This window comes from Hemitrygon akajei, chromosome 21 (genome assembly GCF_048418815.1).
Source record: "Hemitrygon akajei chromosome 21, sHemAka1.3, whole genome shotgun sequence".
NCBI lineage: Eukaryota > Metazoa > Chordata > Chondrichthyes > Myliobatiformes > Dasyatidae > Hemitrygon > Hemitrygon akajei.
In genome coordinates, this window is record NC_133144.1 from 17,067,336 (window position 1) to 17,092,348 (window position 25,013).

Genomic DNA, 25,013 nt, shown 5'->3' on the forward strand with positions numbered 1-25,013 from the left:
AGGATGTGCAAATATTAGAGAGGGTGAGGATTTGAGTGAGGTCAGGGCTGGAGAATAATGTATATAAAGAGGGGGAATGTTTTGGCTGTGGTTGTTTCCTTTGGAATAAATCAGAATTAAGAAATATCCAAAATGGTAATATTGTGGCGACCCACTTCCTAGCACACTCGAACCGGCTCACAAATAGCCAGCGCGCCGGCACAAAGGCCAGGTCTGCTTCACCAACAAAGGGAAAGCCTGTGGGGGTTTGTGAGTACGTGCCCCTTACAGCATCCACGCCCGGGGAGGGCGGGATGAGGGAGGCTTTAAAGCAAGGCTGTGAAGTTCGAATAAAATCTCCTTTAATTGCAGTTTACCGACTCAGTGTCGTTATTTTAGCGCTGCGTGTAGCACACCGCTACAATATAATTTTTATTTTGTACATTTAACTTGTTTTTTTAGGCAGGGCTGCAAATTCAGGATAAAAGTAAACAGGTTGAGGCATGAGTATGGTAAACATTGAAATCTTACACTAGAGCAGGGGTTTCCAACCTTTTTTTTATGCCATGGATCTCCATCAATTACATTGGGTATATGTAACTTCTCTTGTAAGGGCTTGTTTTGGAGCCAGGTGTCAATACCAGGTGATTGAAAATAGCATGAGTAGCCCTTTTCAGGATGCTTACAAAAAGACAAAATAGATTATGTGCTGCTTAAATTTCTTGCTTAAAGAGCTTGGTAGCATTGTAAAGGAATCACAAGATTTGTACTTGAAGGATTCAAGGATGATATTTTGACATTACATCACAGCATTTGTAGAGAATTAAACTTTTCATTAACCATCTTTCATAGAACTAACAGCAGTTCAAGATCAAAGATGTTTCAGCATGTGTACAGCTTAGTAAAATTGAGGTTTTAAAAAATCAAGAAGGGTAAGGCGGATGAAGTAATTAAATGACTTCTGATAGACAATCAATATCCATTAATGATCCTGATACCCTGAGTCCCTACTCCTCCCTTTCACAGCCACTCCAATGCCATCATTTCACCCACTTCGCATTCACCTTATATAGTTTCCTCCTCCTCTTGTTCCCTCCCTCCATCCCACCCAATACTTTCTGTGAAGTAGAAATTTGCAAACCATTCAGAAAGCTGCAGACCCTGATGGTGTCTCACCTAGTACTCTAAGGCACAGTGCTGATCAGCTGGCACCTGTCTTCTCTGAGATATTTAATGCCTCCGGTAATTATGCAAGGTTCTGGACTGCTTTAAAGTTGCTACAGTCATTCCAGTTCCCAAGAAAGACAAGTTCACTGGACGTACTGATTATAGGTCAGTCACTGTGACTTCAGTAGTTATGAAAACCTTTGAACATCTGAGGTTGGCCTTCCTTAGGTCCAGTACTGATTCTCTTCTTGACCCACTACAGTTTGCTAATAGAGTAAATCGCGCAGTTGAGGGTGCAATCAACTTGTGTCTTCGTTACATTCTTCAGCATTTGGTCTTCTCCAACACCTGTGTGGCAGTCTTGTTTCTGGATTTTAGCTCCACTTTCAACACAGTTGTTCCTGAGTTGTTCCACAGCAAACTGACCTTGCTAGCTGTACCCTACATTAGTGGGTTGTGAACTTCCTGATGAACAAATGACTGTACCTCCACAGAAAAATCCATTACAATCCTGAAGTTTGCAGATGACACAACTGTAGTTGGTCTCATCCCTTATAATGATGTGACGTGTTATTAAAGAGAGGTAGACTGCCTGGCAGCATGGTGTGCTCGTAACAACTTGGAGCTTAATGCTGTTAAGACAGTGGAAATGAGTATTATCTGCCTCCGACAAATGTCAGAGAAATGTATACAATATACATCCTGAAATGCTTTTTCTTTGCAACTATCCACAAAAACAGAGGAGTGCTGCCAAAGAATAAATGAGTTAAATGTTTGAACCCCAGAGCCCCCAGCTCCCCCCTCCCACGTGTAAGCAGCAGCAAAGCGATGATGCTCCTCCCCCCAACAGCCAAAAAAAGTATCAGCGCCCCCTACTGAGCACACAAGTGTGTAGCAAAGCAACAGCAAAGATACAGACTTGCAGTAACCCAAAGACTACTCGTTCACCCAGTATTGGACATACCACAGGCTCTCACTCTCCCTAATAAGGGAGGAAGAGGTGTCGCCGTTTCACAGTGAGAGGGGAGACATAACAAACAACTCACTGATTTAAAAGTCTGTTGCGTCGCTTTTCCTGAGCTCTGTGCCCAAAGATCTTGGGTCTCTGGGCAGACAGCCTGAGATCTTCCGTCTCCCATGACACACCGATTTCCTGCTGGGACACTGACCTTCGGTCCGTCTGTCTCCAGAGCCACGAGATTCTGGAACGCCGAAGGCGACCTAATCTTTAAGGCCGCATCCTTGGCATATCGAATAATGGCCAGTCGTGAAACCCTGAGAGTTGGTCCCATTCCTGCAAAGAACCGAAGTCAGTGTGTAACTCCAGGTCAGGGTCTTCAAAAGAACCCAGAAAGGGGAAAATAGAGAGATTAAAGATGAAAATAGAGCGTTTATTGCCAGAGTGAAGAAAAGAGCTGATAAAATTACAGCTGACCCCACCCACCCTCGTAGTCACTTTTTCACCAAATTGTCATCAGGGAGACGTTACAAATCCATCATCAGCAGGACAACAAGTTATCTGTGAAGCTTCTTTCCTGTAGGTATTCAGCTTCTCAACAGAACTCACTCAGGTGCAATAGCCTAACTGTCCCTGTACATAACATCCATTAAGTGGTCTTTCCTGCTCTCCTTGTTCTGTTAATATTTATTGACCCTGTTCATACAGTAGCAAGAAAAAGTTAGTGAACCCTTTGCAATTACCTGATTTCTGCATTAATTACAGGTTTCCCCCGCAATCTGAAGGTAGAGTGTTCCTATGAAATGGTTCGTTAAGCCAAAATGTCGTAGTGAATAAGCAATTGCCATTTATATGGGAAAAATTTGTGAGCGTTCCCAGACCCCCAAAAAACTTACAAAATCATACCAAATAACATATAAAACCTAAAATAACAGTAACATATAGTAAAAACAGGAATGATATAAATACACAGCCTATATAAAGTAGAAATACTTTTCTGCAATCATTGCAGCACTGTAGCATAGCGAAAATCTCACTACGTAGCGGAATCAGTCTCACCAGAAGCAATCTCCAGTAACTTTTAAGCTATGAAGCTGCCAAATCATACTAAATAACACATAAAAATACACAGCATATAAAGTAGAAATAATGTATGTAAGTAATAGTTTCACTTACCAGAATCGGGAAGACAGTGAGCACACTGATGATGGCGTGTTAGGCTGAGTCGTCGGAGGTTGGGGTGCTCGGCAATTTTTTCCAATAAATAACCACTTTCAGTTCTGCTGGGAACTTTTCGGCAGCTTCAGTATCAGCCGAAGCACTCTCTCCAGTAAACTTTAAGCTATGAAGCTGCCCTCGCCTCAGAAACTGATCAAACCACCCATGACTGCCTTTAAATTCCACTTTCGCAATACTTTCATCACCATCGTCCAGTGGTGTGCCTTAGGGATCTGTTCTGGGACCCCTACTCTTTGTGATTTTTATAATTCATATGGATGAGGAAGTGGAGGGGTGGGTTAGTAAATTTGTTGATGACACAAAGGTTAGGGGTGTTGTGGATAGTGTGGAGGGCTGTCAGAGGTTACAGCGGGACACTGATAGGATGCAAAACTGGGCTGAGAAGTGGCAGATGGAGTTCATCCCAGATAAGTGTGAGGTGGTTCATTTTGATAGGTCAGATATGATGGCAGAATATAGTATTAATGGTAAAGCTCTTGGTAGTGTGGAGGGTCAGAGGGATCTTGGGGTCCGAGTCCATAGGACACACAAAACTGCTGCGCAGGTTGACTCTGTGATTAAGAAGGCATACAGTGCATTGGCTTTCATCAATCGTGGGATTGAGTTTAAGAGCCGAGAGGTAATGTTGCTGCTTATAGGACCCTGGTCAGACCCCACTTGGAGTACTGTGCTCAGTTCTGGTTGCCTCACTACAGGAAGGATGTGGAAACCATAGAAAGGGTGTAGAGGAGATTTACAAGGATGTTGCCTGGATTGGGGAGCATGCCTTATGAGTGTAGCCTCCGTGCCCCCAGTTGACCCCCGTCGCCTAGGGTAAACCGCCATCGCCCGGCCAATAGTGCAATACTTCTGTGCAAATACGGTGTAATGCCCCTCCCCCCAGTACACGCTCACAAGACAAATACCAGACAATACCCAAAAGTGAGTAAATAATTGCAACTTTATGGTGATTTCTTAGTGATGGGTTAGTAGAAACAGATAACCTAAAGGCGCCAAAGTAATAGTCAGTTTGTCAGTTTGTGCATATATTTTAATACGTTGGAGCTCACGCCTCCAGTTCTCTTCCACAATGACATTCCGAGCCTTCGGCCACTGTCCGAACCGTCGATGTCCAGTATCCGTTGCTCTGGAACCGCTGGCCGCTCCACACACATACGTCCTCCTCGCTCTCCTCTTGAAAAAGACCGCGAACTCCCGCTCAGCTTACACAGACGGGATAGCATAACAATTCTCCATTGGTTAGTTTTCCCCTTGTCAGCACCCATAACCCAAACATATGAGACATAGGATCCCATTACAGCATTACAGAGAAGCCATTTCATTATAAAATACAGAGAAGCCATTTTGTTAGCCTAAACAGTTAACACCACTGCTACTGGTACTGAGAGCCCTACATGAGAATAGGTTGAGTGAGCTTGGCATTTTGTCCTTGGCGAGATGGAGGATGAGAGGTGACTTGGTAAAGGTGTATAAGATGGTGAGAGGCATTGATCGTGTGGATAGTCAGAGGCTTTTTCCCAGGGCTGAAATGGCTATCATGAGAGGGCACAGTTTTAAGGTGCTTGGAAGTAGGTACAGAGGAGATGTCAGGGGTAAGTTTTTTTTTATACAGAGAGTGGTGAGTGCATGGAATGGGCTGTTGGCAACTGTGGTGGAGGTGGATACGATAAGGTCTTTTAAGAGACTCCTCGATAGGTATGTGGAGCTTAGAAAAATAGAGGGTAATGGGTAACCCTAGGTAATTTTTAAAGGTAAGGACATGATCAGCACAGCTTTGTGGGCCGAAGGGCCTGTGTTGTGCTGTAGGTTTTCTGTGTTTCTAAGTAAATCAATTACAGTATATGTATATTGAATAGATTAAAAAACATGCAAAAAACAAATACTGTTAAAAAAATATTTTTTTAAAAGTGAGATGGTGTCCAAAGGTTCAATGTCCATTTGGGAAACGGATGGCAGAGGGTAAGAAGTTGTTCCTGAATCACTGAGTGTGTGCCTTCAGGCTTCTGTACCTCTGCTGGAGGTCCTTAATAATGGATGCTGCCTTTCTGAGACACCGCTCCCTGAAGATGTTCTGGGTACTTAGTAGGCTAGTACCCAAGATGGAGCTGACTAGATTTATAACCCTCTGCAGCTTCTTTCGGTCCTGTGCAGTAGCCCTCCCATACCAGACAGTAATGCAGCCTGTAAGAATGCTCTCTACAGTACAACTATAGAAGTTTTAGAGTGTATTTGTTGACATACTAAATCTCTTCAAACTCCTAATGAAGTATAGTTGCTGTCTTGCCTTCTTTATAACTACATCGATATATGTTGGGACCAGGTTAGATCCTCTGAGATCTTGACACCCCCAGGAACTTGAAACTGCTCACTCTCTCTGCTTCTGATCCCTCTGTGAGGATTGGTATGTGTTCCTTTATCTTACCCTTCGAAGTCCATAATCTGCTCTTTTGTCTTACTAACGTTGAGTGCCAGGTTGTTGCTGTGACACCACTTCACTAGTTGGCATATGTCACTCCTATACGCCCTCCTGTCATCACCTGAGATGCTACCAACAATGGTTGTATTGCCAGCAAATTTATAGATGTTATTTGAGCTATGCCTAGCCACACAGTCGTGTATAAAGTGAGTACAGCAGTGGGGTGCACCAGTGTTGATAGTCAGCGAGAAGAATATGTTATCACCAATCCGCACCATAGGAATGGTTGCGACTGTAGTAGTTGTCTACAGTGAATCAATTAACCAAAATATGATAGGCACACTTGATGGGATAGTTGTTTTGCTGGGTGTATCTGGCCGTATGTTTTGCTCTGTCTCAGAGAGGAGGATGGTTATGTTTGTCAGTCTGTCTATTGTTAGGATCTTGCCGTAGGAGATCCTCAGGACAATAGAGAATGACCAGCCACCTTCAGCTGTTTTATTCTTGACCCATCTTCCATTATAAGGTAAACAGTGGACATATGTAGAACATCAGTGCAGCCCATGATCAGACCTTTCTGCTCATGGTGTTGTGTCAAACTAATTAAGCTGATGACACCTTATCTCTTATGCCTGCACGTGGTCCATATTCCTCCATTCTCTTCACATTTGGTGTGTCTATCTAAGAACTTTTTAAATATCTCTGTTGTATACGTCACCTGCCTGGAACCATGCTTCAGCCACCCACTATTCTGCATAATATAAAAATTGCTTGTCCCACACATCTCTTTTGAGCTTCCATCCCCCTACCTTAAATGCATGCCCTTTAAGTTTAGACATTTCTACTCCAGGAGAAATGGATGTCTACTCTATCTATCTCTGCCTCTTATAATTTTATGAAAGTCTATCAGGTCGCCCCTCAGCCTCTTCTGCTCCAGAGAAAGCAAACCTAGTTTCTCCATCTTCTACACACAACACATCTCTTCCAACACAGACAGAATCTTGATAGAGTCATGGAGCAACTCGGCACAGATACAGGCCCTTCATCTCAACTGATCCCTACTAAGCACATGTCCTAATTTCCTCATTTAACAATTTTTGGCTCATATCCCTCAAGCTCCACCCCTCTATATATGTATCCAAGTGGTTTTTGAATGATATTGTACCTGTCTCATCCACTTCCTCTGGTAGCTCATTCCTTATACTGTATTCATCACCCTCTGCATGGGAAAAATTGCTTGTCCCCCACTTCCCTTTTAAATACTTTCCCCATTCACTGTAAACCTATGCTCCCTTGCCTACCGTGGGGGAAAAAACATTACCATCCATCTTTTCTATTCCTCTCATAATTCTAAACTTTTCTATAAGTTTGCCTTTAATTTGCCTATGTTCCAAGGAATAAAGACATAGCTTGGCCAATCTCCACTTATAACTCAGGCCCTCTATAGTCCTAGCAACATACTTCTAAATCTTCAACATGAGGTTCTGCAGATGCTGAAAATCATGAGCAACACAAACTAAATGCTGGAGGTACTCAGCAAGTCAGGCAGCATCTATGGAAGAGAATGCACAGTCAACATTTTGGACCAAGACACAATCTTTGTAAATCTTACTGCACTCTTTCCAGTTTAATACCATGTCTTCCTATAAGAAGGTGAACAAAACTGTATACAGTATTCCAAGTGTGGCCTCACCAATGACTTGTACTGCAACATAATGTCCAACTCCCATGCTCAGTGCCTTGACTGATGAAGGCCAGCATGTTAAAACATTTTTTCACTACCTTGTCTCGCAGTTAACTAAGCACTTCTACTTGTTACTCCCTCTGTTCCGTTACATTCCGCAGTGCCCTACCATTCACAGTACCAGTCCTATGTTGGTTTGACTTTCTAGAATGCATAATCTGTATTAGAATCAATTTTCCACTCCTTAGGCAATTTCTCTAATTGATCAGTACCCCTCGTAATCTACAATAACCTCTATCACCAACACCACCTAATTCTATGTTACCAAAACTTACATGTAAAGCCTTCTGTGTTCTCATAGAATTAATTTGTATAAAAAACAAGTGTGCTAACACCTAGTCAATGGCCTCTTTTTCTATCGCTATTTTAAAACTATTTGAATTATGGTTACTAGAGCTAAAGTGCTCTTTGCCACCTAGTTCCCTAAGACGAGGTTCAGTGTTGCACACTCCTGAGTAGGTCCCTCTATATATTGACTCCTAAAACTTTTCTGGACTCATTTCAAAAATTCCTCTCCATCCTTGCTCTTAAAGCTCTATATGGCCCAGTTGATACTAGGAAAATTAAGATTTCCCCCTAATATAACTCTATTACAACTCTGAGCAACTTCTCTACACACCTACTTAGAAACATAGGAAATCTGCAGCACAATACAGGCCCTTCGGCCTACAATGCTGTGCCAAACATGTTCTTACTACTTAAGTTCTGCATAGTATTGGCTCCACTAGGGCGATCCTCCCTTTCTTGTTTCTAATTTCTACTCATAAGGCTTCACTGGATGACCCCTCCAAAAAAGTAATCTCTAATCAGTGTTACATCAACCCATATCAAAAAGCAACACTCATTCCTTGCTTAGCACTTCTGCATCCTCTATTGCTACCACATCCTTCCCCTAATGGGGCCACTGAAACAGCACACTATACTCCAGTTGCAGCCTGACCAGAAGTTTATAAAGCTGCAATTTAACTCTTGAATTCAGTGCCTCAATTAATAAAGGCAAGCATGCCGTAAGTTGCGTTTGCCCTGTTGATTCCGTGGAAGCTTACAAATGCTCATTTATGTTTGCAACACATTCAGTAAGGGCTGGTGAGCAGTAAGTAACATCCACAGCACAGAAGTGGATACTGTTGGGCGGTGGTTGGGGTGGATGACCTAGCAGAGAAAAGTCACACTTCCTTCATCTTTACAATACGTACTTTACAACTTGAGACAGTAATACTAGCTTACATCTTAAATTGCTAATCTTAGTTTAATCACCTACATTTGACATTTAGTGCCATTACTGTTATTGAATATACCTCTATTAACTGAAGGGGCATTGTCAAGAAACTCAACTGCACCAGCCATGTAAATACTAGAGCAGGTTAGAGGATGGACATACTGCAGCAAGTGACTCCCCTCTTGACTTTCTACATTCTGCAAAGCACAAGTGAGGACTGTGACAGAATTCTCTCCACTTGCCTGGATGATTGCAGCTCTAACACTACCCAGGAAGCTCAATACCACCTGGAGCACAGTTTCCTGCTTGAAAGGGACCACATCCCAGATAATTCCCCTGCACCATTGGCGCCATCTACAGAATGTACAGTCGGCCCTCCTTATCCGCGGGTTCCGCAGGCACGGATTCAACCAACCGCGGATCAGGAAAACCCGGAATTTCTCTCTCCAGCACTCGTTGTTTGAGCATGTACAGACTATTTTTTCTTGTCGTTTTTCCCTAAACAATACAGTATAACAACTATTTACATAGCGTTTTCATTGTATTAGGTACTAAAAGTAATCTACAGATGACTTAAAAGTACAGGCAGTCCCGGGTTATGAATGAGTTCCGTTCCTGAGTCCGTCTTTAAGTCGGATTTGAAGTCGGAACAGGTACATCCGGTATTATGTAGCCTCAATTGTCTTAGTATATATATAGTACATATTTTACCTTTCTATGCATATAAAACACTTAAGAAACATACGTATTTCAATAATTAAACCATTGCGTTGCTTAGTAATAATCGTAGCTTTCATCAGGTCAGGGCCTTTCACATGCTCCATTAAAATTGTTCCGATCGTTGACCGACTGTAGTCTAACGCTTTTCCAATGACCAATGGTGTTTCACCTCTTTTTGATCGCTTTATTACTTCCACTTTATTTTCAATCATGATCGTGATTATTTTCGTGAACAGAAGCACTGCGGATTCAGAGCTGCGCCAGGTCCTAAAGGCCACTATATTGAGACCGGTTAAAGAAGGGATTTGAAGATCCATGAATTTTGGTATCTGTGGGGGGTCCTGGAACCAATCCCCCGCGGATAAGGAGGGCCGACTGTACTGCAGTTACTTACCTTCATGATGTGTCTTAGCAGATATGGAGAGAACTTTCATCACCAGGGCAGCAGCAGCACCACCACCCGATGCGTTCGCCTCTCCTTTACAGTTCTGACCAGTAACCCTATTGCTGTTCTTCACTGCTAAAGGCTCTAAACCCTCTTGTCAGTGTTATGGATATGATTGCAGTGAGTCAAGGTAGCAGCCTACCACCTTTAGTGAAGTGTGATTAGGGATGGGCAATCAATGCTGGCCTTGCCTTCGGGACCCTGACAAATGAATATCAGGGAAATCTCTGAATTGAGAGCTGACGATGCTCCTAGATGGCAGCAATTGTATACACAAGTATTAACTGTAGAAGGATGTGGTTTAAGAAATCCATTGTTCCACTAAACACTTTTAAATCCTTCTAGACTTTTGAAGATCACTAACCTTCATTCCATACCTTTTTGTAGCAAGGTTACTGATGTTCTTGTAACAGCCCGGTTGCATGATGTTTCCAAAACTTATCTCGGCCATTCACCTCCCTGCTTTTATTTACTAAGTAGTTCAGTCATTCTGCTGTGTAGAAACCAGGAATGCCAAAACTCTGCCAGCCTTTGTTCTTTATCTGATTAAACAATCATTCAGAGGTATCAGGTTTGTGAAAGTTCAGAAGAGTTGTAGATTTTTATTATCAAATATATTTATTATTTCAAATATATTTGACTATGATTATAATGTTATTTCTCTCCATTTTAGGACATCCCTTTCATCACTTAATTGAGCCATTATCTGCAGATCATCCTGGTAAAAAGTACTTCAACATCCTTAAACTCGGTGACCCAAGATATGGTGAGATTTTTCCATTCATGTATTGACCAATATTTTCATTGGAAATGAAGGGGTGGACAAGGTCTTTGTGAATTGTCAGTGAACAATTTCTGAGAGTCGAACAACACGGAAGTGAATCTCACTGACAATTTACTATTCATTTACACTGTTCCATCGTTATGTGTCATGTGGTATGACATGGGCAATCATGGTCTTTCCATAACCATGATTGTTCTTGGCAATTTTTTCTTCAGCAGTAGTTTGCTATTGTACCAATCCTATATTATTCCCATTTATAAATTCTGCCCCACATTCTCATCAGCTCCTCTCTGATTCTACCATTCACTCATATGTGAGGAGAAATTTACCATGACCAATTACATGTCTTTGGGATGTGGGAGGAAACCAGATTTCTGATTAAAGCATATGGTCATGAGGAGAACATGCAAACTTCATCAGGCAACGCCTGGAGTCAAGATTGCACCTGGGTCTCCAGCATTGTGAAGCAACAGCTCTACTAACTGCGCCACTATGCAGCTTAATTTCATAAATACTAATCAAATTTAAGTTTGCAAATTAGATGACATTAATTATCTGGGCTCTTTCATGCCTAATTCATCACCTTTATTGATTGACATCTCTACAACAACATGTGGGTTCTGCTACTGAGAACTATCCCATAAACTAAATTTTTCCTTAAGTCAAAATCAAACAATTTATCCAATACCAAGATTTAAAAACTCATTGCTTGAAATAGTTAAATCTCTTCTCCCCATATACTACTTGTTTTTTCAGCGCAACATCACTACCCATATTGTGTTGTTTCACAGATGCTTCTGATAATTTCATTTCTTCAAATAATTCTGATGCTTACCCTAACACTACCTGTAATTAACCCAGTGAAACATATATTGTGTTCAGTTGTTAATGACTGTTGCAGAACATATTACCGTTAGGCTATTAAAGCATATAAGGGAAAATTTGCATAAAGGTGGATTTATGTTAAGTCAGGACTTTTGAAAGCCAGGAAAGCCTTGTATTTCAATCTACCTGCTCAATTTAATTTTCTAAAAATGGCCTGTTATTAAGATGAGCAGGAAGTTACCAAAAACTGAGTTGGTGTAATGCTATCAAACATTCCTGGAGATTCCAAGTTTGATTAAGCTTTGCTACAATTGTAGTGGAATCCCAGAGGCAAGCAAGGTGTTCGTTGGCCAGCATTACTCATGATCTGAATTTTCTTGTGGAACAGTGGCCAATAGATTGATTTATTATGAGCTCCTAAACAGGTGTTGACTCCTGGGGAATTGCATGAGTCATTGTCTTAATAAAGGAAAAGGCAATGGATGAGAACAAGAACACGGCAAGTTGCAAAGTTAATGTGGCTGTGACCTTGTGCTTTTCTGCTGCAGTGACCTATTGTCAGCCTTACTTAAAAACACAGTAAGAATAAGGTGCAAGCAAGGTAGGATTCCTAAAATCAGTGAATGATAATAAACATTTGGCAAAATAACTACATGCTTTGAATGTTCTAATTTTGCTCAACATATTTCATATGCCATTGTTAAACTTGTGTATTTAATTTTGGGATGTATTGTATTTAGAAAAAAAAAGCCTAATATGGCATTTTCTGGCTAATGTGATGAAAGCATAATTGAGTTCTCATGTTCTCATAATTGTTTTTTAAAATTTTCTTTAAAGTGGTTTATTTCTTTTTAATCGATTTGACTGTTGTTTCCAAAAGGTGGACTGCCATACTCCATCCGTGTAATACTTGAGGCAGCTATTCGAAATTGTGATGGACTTCATGTGAAAAGAGAAGATGCTTTAACTATTCTTGATTGGAAAAATCAGCAAAACCAAACAGATGTTCCCTTCTGGCCTGCCCGGGTTCTCCTTCAGGATTTCACGTGAGTCTAGCTTGGGATCAGAATTGAGCTTGCTATTTAGTTACTGATTTACTAAACTTGGCTTTATTTGAAAAGCTGGTTCTAGCAGTAAATATACTCTTGTTCTTTAAAAGACTATTCTCAGTAAGCATGAGACTTAAGCTGATGTGTAGTGTGTGTGTGTGTGTATATGTATGTATGTATGTATATATATATATGTGTGTATACACACACACACACACACACACACACACACACACACACACACACACACACACACACACACACACACACACACACACACACACACACACACACACATATATATATATATCCCAGATTACATTCAATTAACTCTTGGATGTAATGAGGTCTGACTCCCAAATTAGCCTTCATCCTGAGGTCTGTCATATGATCTTCCCATAATGGAGGAAACAATTCAATCTGCTCAAAGTCTTCCTGACTATGACTCTTGTGAGTCCCTAGTCTGCAGCTACTCAAAGTGGAGAAGGAGCATTTGGGATGGTATTGAGAAACTCAAGGTCATCCATTAGGCGCAGGCAAGGCCTCATAATGCCACCTTCCTCAAGATGGTACTGTGTACGGCAGCCATGTTGTGTACTCCAAATTGGCATGGTAATTTTCTGCATGTCTCTCTACTTCTTTCTGTAATTCTCTTACAAGAAGCTGAAAGTCACATCAGGTATTGATTGATTGACTCTTTTGAACATTGGAAAGCCATAACGTGCTGCCTTACTTGCACTGGAACCCTCTGCTTGCATAAACTGGGGAAATCCTTTCACCACACTGGTATTACTGAGAAAGTGTCGCCAGAGGCGAGGAAAAAGAACCAGCATCTTGGTTAGGTTAAGACAGCACATAAATCGGCTGCTGCTCCCTAGCATACTCCTGGCCCATGTACAGTCCCTGGACAGCAAGCTGTGTGAGTTGAGAGCCAGAATCTCCTACCAACAGAAAACAAAGCACTGTAACATCCTATGCTTTACTGAAACCTGGTTGTCGGAGGAGTTACCAGACCAAACCCTCGAACCCATCGTGTTCTCTGTGTTCCGAGCGGACAGATCTAAAGATCTCTCTGGGAAAAGTAAAAGTGGGGGAGTGTGTTCCATGGTGAACGATGCTTGGTGTGAACCAGGTAGCGTGCACACCCTCAAATCCTTTTGCTCTGGAGTATCTTATGCTGCTGTGGCTGCCTAGAAAATTCATGTTTGTTATTATTATAACCGTGTACATCCCATCACAGACCGATACCAACCTGGCTCTCAAAGAACTTTGCAAAACCATCAATATCCATGAAACCACGCACCCAGATGCTGCTTTCATCATCGCTGGGGATTTTAACCAAATGTCACTGACTAGAGCTTACCCTAAGTTCTGCCAACACATCGAGGTGAGCACACGGGGAAGAAGCATACTCAACTATTGCTACCCTCCCTTCTGCAGCACCTACAAAGCAACTCTCTGCCCTCCGTTTGGAAAGTCTGACCATTCCTCCATCTTGCTCCTACTCGCCTACAGGCAGAAACTGAAACAGGAAGTGGCCATAGTGAAAACCATCCACTGCTGCTCCAACCGGTCAGACGCAATGTTACAAGACTGCTTTGATAACATCATCTGGGAGGTATTTCGAGCCATGAACATCTTCATCTCACAAGCTTCATTTCGAGGTGTATCGAAGATATTGTTCCCCAAAAATCGGTCCATTTCTACCCAAACCAGAAGCCTTGGATAAATGGTTCAGTGCGTGTTGTTCTCAGTGCAAGGGATAAAGCCTTCACCCCCTGGAGACCAACAGGAACTCAAGAGATGCCACTATGATTTACATAGAGCCATCAAGGTGGCAAAACGGCAACATGGACAAAATCCAGTCACAACTCTACAATGACACGCAGTGTATGGCAAGAACTGCACACCATTGCGGACTTCAAGATGAAACGCAGCAGTCCAGCCAACGTTGCCACCTTATTTCCAGACGGGCAAAATGTTTTTTATGCTCGATCTGAGGTTGATAAGACTGAACCCCAAGGAGAGCCGTCCGACAAGACCTGCTCCTTGGTTATCTCCAAGGCTGAGGTATATAAGACATTCCAACGTGTCAACAACTGCATGGCATCCTAGGGTGGGTCCTCAAAGTGTGTGTGGAACAGCTGGCTAGTATGTTTACAGACATTTTTAATCTCTCCCTCCCACTGTTTAGTGCCCTCCTGTTTCAAATCGTCCATCATTGTCCCTGTACCTAAGAAAAAACAAGGAAGGATGCCTGAACAATTGGCACCATGTCGTACTCACCTCAATTATAAGCAAATGCTTTGAGAGGCTGGTTAAAGACTACATCTGCGGCATGCTACACACACACACTGCACCCCCTACAATTTGCCTACCGATGGAACCGATCTAATGATGATGCCATAACCACAGCACTACACACTGTCCTCCCTCACCTGGAGAAGAGGGATACATATGTTAGAATGCTGTTCAGCATCCAACACTATAATTCCCTCCAGACTTGACAGGAAGCTCAGAGACCTTGGTCTTCACACTGCCGTGTGCAGCATTCTGGACTTTCTATCAGATCGCCAACTGATAATAAGGATGGGCTGCCTCACTTCTGCCCCTCAACACAGGTGCCCCCCTCCCCGGGGTTGTGTCCTGAGTCGCCGCCTCTGCTGCCTTTATACCCACGACTGTGCTGCCACAAGCAGCTCCAATCTGCTCATCAAATTTGTGGAATACACAACATTGATCAGCCTTTTTTTAGCGGTGATGAGACGGCCTAAAGAGAAGAGGTTAACACCCTGACGCAGTGTGGTGCCAAAATGACAACCTCTCCCTCAATGTACAGAAAACAAAAGGTGGCTCTTCCACCTCAGGTGACTGAATAAGTTTGGCATGAGTCCCCAAATGCTCAAAACCTTCCACAGGGGCACCATTGAGAGCATCCTGACAGGCTATATCACCAACCTTGATTGCTGGGCACTGCAGAGAGTGGAACGGACAGTCCAATGCATCTGTGGATGTGAACTTCCCTCCATTGAAGACACTTACAGCAGCAGGTACTTAAAGAAGGCTTGGAAAGTCATCGGGGACTCCAGTCACCCCAACCATAAACTGTTTGAGCTGCTTCCGGCTGGAAAACAGTACTGCAGCATTAAAGCCAGTACCAACAGACTACGGGGACAACTACTTTCTACAAGCCATTAGACTTATAAATTCACGTGTCTACATTGTGATGGAGATTTTAACTCCCTTATGTTGTGGGACAGATGTAAGATTTAAATAAATTCAAATTCAAACTAACCTGCTCAGCTTGAAGTTAGCTCCTGTCCCACCTATACAACTTGGACCCTGCCAGACTAGAGTGGGAACTACTCACCCTTGATCCTGAAAGACTGCTTTTGCCACACTGTCACTTCTAAGTTCCATTGTTCCTATTTGTATCAAACTTTCCGTATAAAATTAGTGATATTGTAATTGCACTCTCTTGACATTGGTGGCGCTCTTTCCTCATCTCCCAGTGCTCAACCCTGTTCAACAGAAAAGTTCAAGGCTCTAACTCAAATTTGGCTAGTTACCTCACTTAGTCTTTTTATGATGAATGATAACAAATCTGAAATATAACTTTAAAAGTGGCACATGAATTGTATGCCTGACATGTTCTGATTGTATTTTTACCTTGTGAAGACAATGCTTGGTCTTGATTTTCTATGTGCAAGGTCACAGGAAGCAGATTAACACGATTTGTTGAGAAAAGTTATTTTACCATTTAGATGTGCCATCCTCTCTTTGCAATTGTTTTTGAAAACATTTTCCCTCATTGGAATGTCTTTGAAGGTTGAAGACCAGATTGGACTGCACTCTTTGTCTCCTTGCTTCAACAGAGCACTAGTATTAAGTGCCTGTTGAAACCTCACAATCAAATATAATACTTTGATTTTTAGAGTTTTATAATAGTGTATTGTATTTATTTTCCCAATGTGCTTTAATCATAGCATGATGAGAAGTAACTCCCTTGTAGTGTAGTCTGATAAATAAAACCCATCCTTTTATATTTTTGATTCCGTTATTTACTTCCTGTTCCCTCCAGCCTTACTTTACCTTTTATTTCTGCTCACCTTGGTAAAGTGCTCAACTAGCATTTAATTAAAATTCCTGAGCTTCGGGAATGCATGATAATTTTTTTTAAGATCAAGTTTTCAATCAATTAACTTAATTGTTCCCAACGTCCATATTGAACAATATAAAGCAGGGATTTCTTCAGGAATATTGGTTGAGAGTTTTAAAAGAGTAGCAGAATTTCTCATTTGAAAATAGAATTAAAATAGACCAAACAAATGCTGAACAGAAGTAAAAACATTGTCGTGGTGTCATTTAAAAAAAACACGCTAGATTGGAATTTACAAATCCCTTGGAAGTCCAGAGCTGTGACTTGGTGGTGTCAATTTTTCCTGTATTACTGACAGAAACAAAAGTAGAATGTGGCATTTGTTATCATGTTAAGAAATATGGGTTCGCCTATTTATAACCAACTGACCTACTTCCCCTTTTGCTTCCTTAGTGGCTGAAGTGTTTGTCCTGAAAAGAGACTGTAGTTAAAAGGTCCATTTGGAGTTGTATCATGTTGGTCCCTTGATAATTTGGTTTCATATTTGTATTGTTTTGGTGTGACTATCAAAGTTTGCAGCAGGATCTGGACTAGCTGGAAAAATGGCCTGAAAAATGGCAGATGGAATTTAATGTAGACAAGTGTGAAGTGTTGCACTTTGGGATGACCAACCAGGGTAGTCGTACACAGTGAACGGTAGAGCACTGAGGAGTGCAGTAGAACAAAGGGATCTGAGAATGCAGTTCCATAATTCATTGAAAGTGGTGTTACAGGTAGATAGGGTCCGATAGAAGGCTTTTGGTACATTGGCCCTTATAGATCAAAGTATCGAGTACAGGAGTTGGAGTGGTATGTTGAAGTTGTATAAAATGTTGCTGAGGTCTAATTTGGAGAATTGTGTACAGTTCGTGTGACCTACCTACAAGAAAAATGCAAATAAGATTGAAAGATACAGAGAAAATCTACAAGGATGTTGCTGCTACTGGAGGACCAGAGTTTTTAAAAAAAAGATTAGAATTTTATTCCCTAGTATGTAGAAGACTGAGGGGAAATTTGATAGAGGCAGACAAAATAATGAGGGTATAGATAGGAATGCAAGTAGGCTTTTTCCACTGAGGTTTGGTGAGACTATAACGAGAGATCATGGGTTAAAGTTGAAAGGTGAACTGTTTAGGGAAATGAGGGGAAACTTCTTCACTCAGAAGATGGTGAGAGTGTAGACCGAGCTGCCTGTGCAAGTAGTGGATGTGAATTTGATTTCATCGTTTAAGAGAAGTTTGGATAGGCACATGGATGGGAGAGGTGTGGAGTGCTGTGGTCTGGGTGCAGGTTGATGGGGCTAGGCAGTTTAAATGGTTTGGCATGGACTAGAGGGGCTGAAGAGCCTGTTTCTGTGCCTGCATCCCAACATTATGGAAGTTTCTCACCTGATTTTCCTCCTGTGTTACCACCGTGACTTACTGTGATTTCCTCATTATTGTGCCAACATCCTGGGTCCTACCTAACACTCCTCTAGAAATTGAGTACACAAGGAGTGAAGAGAAGACCTATCACCACTGCCTCCTGGGCAATGGTAGTTTGCTGTGAATAAGATTAAAAACAAAATGCCATGTGTTTTGAAAATGCTGGAAACACTTGGGTGGAGCTGTGCAGAGTGAAGTGCTCGGGCTGAGGACATTTCAGCAGATAGTAGATAGCCTTTATTGCTAGGGGACTGGAGTATAAGATCCAAGAAGTCTTTCTGCTACCATATAGCACTTGGGTGAGACCTAAATGTTGGATATAGCCCTTGGTGGTAGAAGTGTCTGGATAAGGGGTTAGAAAAGGGTCTCAGGATGAGGCATCCATCGCCTCAGACTGAGGTGAGGAGGAATTTCATACTGAATCTGGAATTTTCTCAGATACTGAACCTTTAAATACATTTAGGGCTGTGGTAGACTTTTGCACTGCAGGTAATGTAGAGTTCTAGGATCGTATAAGAAAATAGGGTAGAGGCCAAAGATCAAATTCACTATAGTCATACAGCATGGAAACTTCCCTTCATCTCAACTAATCAACATTCCCATCCAAACTAGTCGCATTTGACTGGAATTGGCCCATATCCCTCCTTTCCAAGGTCTTTTTAAATGCCATTAATGTACCTGCCTCAAACACTTGCTCTAGTAGCCTAATCTGTATTCTGACCACCCTCTTGAGTGGAAAAATTTGCCCCTCAGCTTCCTATTAAATCTCCCCCATTTACCTTCAAACTATGCCTTCTAGTTCTTGATTCCCCAACCCTGGTAAAAGACTGTACAATTACTCAATCATACTGAATATAGCAGGTTTGAAGAATTTGGTGGCCCACTGTTCCTATTTTTTCTCTCTTTAGGAATGAAATGTTAATTCTATTTCTCTTTTTGATGTTGTCTACTTATCTGCAGAGTAGCTTCAGTAATTGTTTCTGTTTGATGGTAGTAAAGGACTGGCAGTTCAACATTTATCTTTAGTATAATCCCAAAGTGGAAAAAAGAACTCCAATATAACGCCACTGTATAAAGTTTGAATTATTTAGAAGCTTTCAATGTGCACTTTGTGATGCAATTTCCTTTCACAACACAAACACAAAAGAAAAATGTACTTTCAGTCACTTTGCCGTATAACCATTGATATTATAACAAATTTCTCTGCTAGTTTGGACGTGGCAAGCTTCCACAAGTGATAATGTAACAATGAATGGGTAATTTGGTTTGTTCGTTGAGTGGTAAATGTTGGTTAAGCCACCAGGTGGAATACTAGTCAATATATGATGGGTTCCTTGAAAGACTGTTCTTTCAGCTTGTTTATTTGATTTATTTCAGAGGGATTCCTGCAGTGGTGGATTTTGCTGCTATGAGAGAAGCAGTGAAGAAAATTGGAGGAGACCCTGCCAAGGTTGGCCCAGTCTGTCCCACTGATCTGATTGTGGACCATTCGCTGCAGATTGATTACAGCAAAAGGCAAGCAAGCTAAAAATGAGTAGTTCTTGTTTGTAATGCCAGGAATTTAACTTGCCTAGTAATGTATTTTTCCCAATGTATATATTTTGTACAGTGCAAATATAACTAAAGTGAAGATGTTTGTCAGAGATTTTATTATTCAAATAGCTACTATAAAGTAGCATGCACAATCAGTTTGGTTATTAACATAGAGCTAGACATGAGTTGAATATTTTTCTTATGCCGTGAATTATTTGACGTGCCATGTGTTATAGAGTGGGTGGCAACAGTGACTTTTAAAGGAGAATTGATTAGCTACTTAAAGAGAAGCAGTTATCTGGTAGCAAAGCAGAGGAAAGGCAGCCAGTGCAGGCATGATGTCATTGTGGTCTCTTACAATGTTTGATTCTGTTCTGATGTGTAAATTTTCATTCTGATGCTGTTGGATGATAAGTTATAAAAGATATCTTTGTAGATCATGCTATCATAGATCTTCATTTGCTATGTGTTACTCCTTTTGTTGGTTCATGTTAAACGATGCCTTGCGATGATAGCCTTTTTTCAGAAAATAAAATGCAAAAGCAAAAAGAAAACTTGGAATTATTACCCATCTTGAATATGATTATAATTGTACTTCTGACTTTTGTTGAACAGTGCCATACAAAATGCCCCAAACCCTGGTGGAGGTGACGGTTCTGCATCAGCAACTAAAACTTGCGGTGCCAAGTTGCAGTCGAAGGCATCTCCGTGTCGAAGCTTCCGCGGCTGTTTCAGTTCATGTCACAGCGATGCAGGCTCGATATCCTCAGGAACACGCAACGCAGAAATAGAGAGCACCCCCTTGCTCTGCCCTTTCCACCTGCAGCCTGTGGCTGAGTATGACACTTACTTCTTCTTCTTCACTTTTTTACTTTTTTAGAAGTTAAGACAGGCTTTGAGGTCTACTTTATTGAAATGGTGCCAAACTATAACCTGTTATCTTGGTTAAGATACACTTAAGAAAAAACAATTTTGAGTATGAAATACTTGAATTTGTATCTAGAGGGCTAGAGAACAAGCTAAATGCTTAGCTTAGAAATCATGCTAAGTGCTCCAAAAAGTTTCATTTAGGCCTTATTTGGTATACAGTCGGCCCTCCTTATCCGTGGATTCAAACCAACTGCAGATCGGGAAAACCCGGAAGTTCTCTTTCCAGCACTCGTTGTTTGAGCATGTACAGACTATTTTTTTCTTGTCATTATTCCCTAAACAATACAGTATAACAACTATTTACATAGCATTTACATTGTATTTCGTACTATAAGTAATCTAGAGATGATTTTAAAGTACAAGCTTTAAACGTTCCTGAGTCCGTCTTTAAGTCGGATTTGAAGTCGGAACAGGTACATCCGGTATTATTTAACATCAGTTAGTCAAAACGTTTGTCTTAGTATATATTTTACCTTTCTATGCATATAAAACACTTAAGAAATGTATGTAATTCAATAATTAAACCGCTGCGTTGCTTAGTAATAATTGTAGCTTTCATCGGGGCAGCGCCTTTCACATGCTCCATTAAAATTTTTTGGATCGTTGACCGACTGTAGCCTAACGCTTTTCCAGTGACTGATGGCATTTCACCTCTTTCTGATCGCTTTATTACTTCCACTTTATTTTCAATCGTGATTGTCATTATTTTCATGAACATAAACACTGCAGATTCAGAGATGCACCGTCAGGTCGTAATGACCACCACACTGAAGCAGGTTAAATAAGGTCCGGGGTTCCGCTGGGTCCTAAAGACCACTGTACTGGGACAGGTTAAATAAGGGATTTGAGCATTTGCATTTTCTGGTATCCACGGGGAAACAATCCCCCGCGGATAAGAAGGGCCGACTGTACTTTATTCTGTTATAGGTGCTATTCTTGTGAAGAATGTGTTTACCTTGTAGAGGACCAGCACAGATTTACTAGAATGATATGAATTCAAGATTAAATCATGACAGCCTTTTATTCAGTTTGAATTGTATTCCCTGCAATTTAGAAAATTGAAGGGTGATATGTAGTTTTTAGAATGTACATGGCTTGCTTTAAAAATTAGAGCCAACTGTTTGAGATGTGGAACTAGATGGTGCCTACATGCAGAGAATGGTAAGAGTGCAGAACTCTGTTCCACATTTAGCTGTTGAAACTGGGTCTGTTAATAATTGGTACATTTTCTTTAATCAGAGGTTTTAAGAAACACGAGCAAAGGTGGGTGTATGATACGAGGTTAACATTGAATGTTGCAGCGGCCATGATGGACTAAATACTGCTGTTGTATATTCTAATCTGTAAATAAATGTAAATCGGTATATTTAGTTTGTGTCCAATTAATAATATTTACTCTGCACTATTCTTGAAGTTTGGTGTCAAAAGAGAGTGAAAGTTGTGTTTTCATTTATTGTGTTCTTTTTTCTAGACCAGAAACATTATTAAGGGGGCAGGAAATGGAATTCAACAGAAATAAGGAACGGCTACAGTTTCTTAAGGTATACCATTATGATAAACAGCTTGAAGTTCCTAAATATCTTTTTCATTGTAAATTCCTTTGTCCTTACGTAGGTACTCACCACCCCACCAGATTGGTCAGGGGCATGTGGTGCCCTGTTAAGTAGAGTATTCAGTAGTGTGCATTTGTACACTAGAATAAACCATTTTTAAAAAAAATCACTGTCATGGGACAGACCTGTACACAACATCAGGAACAGCAAGTGCGGAGTTGTGCAGAATGGGGTTAGTGACAAAAGATCAGAAGCCATAGATAAATCTTTATGGGGAACCGTACACAGTTCACGAACCAGAGAATACTGGCTCCACTGTTAGTGACTTATTAAAACTGGAACATGTATGCATTGCTGCATTTACACCTACCCGGCACTAGCTCGTAACAGCAAATTGAGAAGTGTTAGCGTACACTCAGAATTGACATATGACTAAAGAAAAACTATACAAAAGCACAGAACATTAAAACGAATATTTTTTCTTTATCAATCTTTTTGTTAAAAAAGTACATATATGTATAAATAAACAAGAGAATTATCACAAATATCTATATCAATAACAGTTCAAATAAAAGGAAAAATAAACATTATCAAGATCAAACATAGTATAAATCTAATAGTATATAATAAAGAGAAAGGTAATTGATTATCCTCTTATCCATAAAAAGAAAAAAAGATGAAGAAACTTTTATAATTGAAATGTACAAAAAAAACCCAAAACACAAAAAAAAAGAAAAAAGAACTGGGCAATCAAACTGAGAGTGAAAGCAAAAAAAACCAAGGAAAAATTTTCTGATCAAATACAAAACTTCAAAAAGGTAACTGGAAAGGCCATTAATCAGAGCGTATGAAAATATTGAACAAAAGTCGCCAAGTTTCCTCAAATTTAGAGGATGTATCAAATGTCCGACGACTTATTTTCTGTAAACTTAAACAGGACATAATGGAGGTAAGCCAGTAAATAACAGTAGGTGGATTAGAGTCCTTCCATTTAAGCAAAATGGCTGTCCTGGCCGATAAAGTTGTAAAAGCTATCATCCATTGAGCAGAAACAAGAATATCTCTTGCTTCTGATGGAATGATCACAAAAATTGCTGTAAGTAAATTTGGTTGTAGATCCAAAATCAGAACCTTTGATAAAGTTTTAAAGACTACTTTCCAAACATTATCTAACTTGATACAAGATCAGAACATATGTGTTAAAGTAGTCACCTCAATATTATATCTATCACAAATAGGATTAATAGTAGAAAAAATACGGGCTAATTTGTTCTTTGACATGTGCACCCGGTATAAAATGAATATTAAAAGAAGGAAAATAATTGTTACCTTAAAAATACAATGTATTGCTGGTTTAATTATTTTAAATAAAAACACAAAATGCTGGTAGAACTCAGCAGGCCAGACAGCATCTATGGGAAGAGGTAGTGACGACATTTCGGGCCAAAACCCTTCATCATCAACTCTTGATGAAGGGTTTTGGCCCGAAACGTCGTCACTACCTCCTCTTATAGATGCTGTCTGGCCTGCTGAGTTCTGCCAGCATTTTGTGTTTTTATTTATTTCCAGCATCTGCAGATTCACTCTAATTATTTTAAATGCCTTTTTTTACTCTTTTCTTACCCATGGTCTACCTTTTTGATTCAGTGGGCTTCCAGAGTCTTTCAGAATGTTACTGTGGTACCGCCAGGGAGTGGAATAGTTCACCAGGTTAACCTGGAATACCTGTCCCGTGTGGTGTTTGACCTAGGAGGGGTTTTCTATCCCGACAGTGTGGTGGGAACAGATTCGCATACAACAATGGCAAATGGTCTTGGCATTCTGGGATGGGGTAAGTAGTTCCTTGTACCTTGATGTCTTTAATCAATAAGATAATGAAGCTGGAAACTTGTTTACCTGAAGTGGCTATGAGAACATTATAGTTTAGTAATGTAATGTTTTGGGTTCGTTTGATTAAATCTTTCAGTATGCAGTCTGTTTTAGTAAAAGATTACTGCAGTTGGTAGTTTTGATTCTGGCTTGTTCTACAGCTTTTTTAAATGAAAATGGGTTTTGGAATATTTTGCATGAAGTATGGTTTGGAAACCAATCATGAGGGAGCTGAACCAACTCAACAGTAGAATGCTGTGCTTGAATGCTAAAATTAATTTACTTCTGTCATGTGTTACAAATGGTCACTAATTTAACATAGTCTCCAGGAAAAGTCAGAATAACATGAAAGGCTATTACTACCTTTTATTAAAAAAAACTACATCTTCAGTAACTAATTCACATTATTTATATAGATTTGTGTGCATTACCTCCAGATTAAATTTTCAAGTGTTTGTTGCTAAAATGGGAGTAATCAATAATACTGTTGTAAGAGATTTAAAGAAAAATTCTTATGTCTTTATGCATGTGAGGCAGACAGACAAGGTATTCATTGTCAAATCTTTCTGTTATCCAACTCAAAAAAAAATTGCTGCTGGAGGAAGATGGTATTTATGTTGCCTGTATAGCACTGGATGGTCATCCATCATTCAATGTTCAGTCCCACCTTCCTTTACTTCCTCAGGTATAAGTGGGTAAGATTGAATTTACAGTGCATTTATAAACATTCTTTGTCTGTCCTGCATTCCAACTTCAAAAGTACTTTGTTAGCTTAAGGCTCATCGGATCATCCTGAGGTAATAAAAGATGCTATATAATTTGGAAGGCTTTTATTTTTATTGAATACCCTGAGGACATTTGGATATATAATGAAAACTTTCCAGCAGGTATTATATTTTCATCTCTGTCAATAATTGCAATTAGTTCTTCTGGCTTTTTGAACAAAAGAAATGCAGGATGCTTTGGACTTCTGCCTTATGACCAGAGCATTATTTATGACCGATTTTGTTTAGATAGATAC

The 25,013-nt window shown here is 40.5% G+C and overlaps 1 protein-coding gene across 1 annotated transcript in view; it reads left to right on the forward strand.

The window, feature by feature from the left end:
* Window positions 1-25,013, forward strand: part of ireb2 (iron-responsive element binding protein 2) — a 72,043-nt gene that overhangs the window by 20,017 nt on the left and 27,013 nt on the right. The window contains exons 2-7 of the mRNA XM_073024888.1: window positions 10,561-10,653; window positions 12,377-12,542; window positions 19,485-19,622; window positions 20,256-20,477; window positions 22,042-22,111; window positions 23,771-23,954. Of these exons, the coding sequence (XP_072880989.1) occupies window positions 10,561-10,653; window positions 12,377-12,542; window positions 19,485-19,622; window positions 20,256-20,477; window positions 22,042-22,111; window positions 23,771-23,954 (873 nt within the window). The remainder of the gene's footprint in view (window positions 1-10,560; window positions 10,654-12,376; window positions 12,543-19,484; window positions 19,623-20,255; window positions 20,478-22,041; window positions 22,112-23,770; window positions 23,955-25,013) is intronic.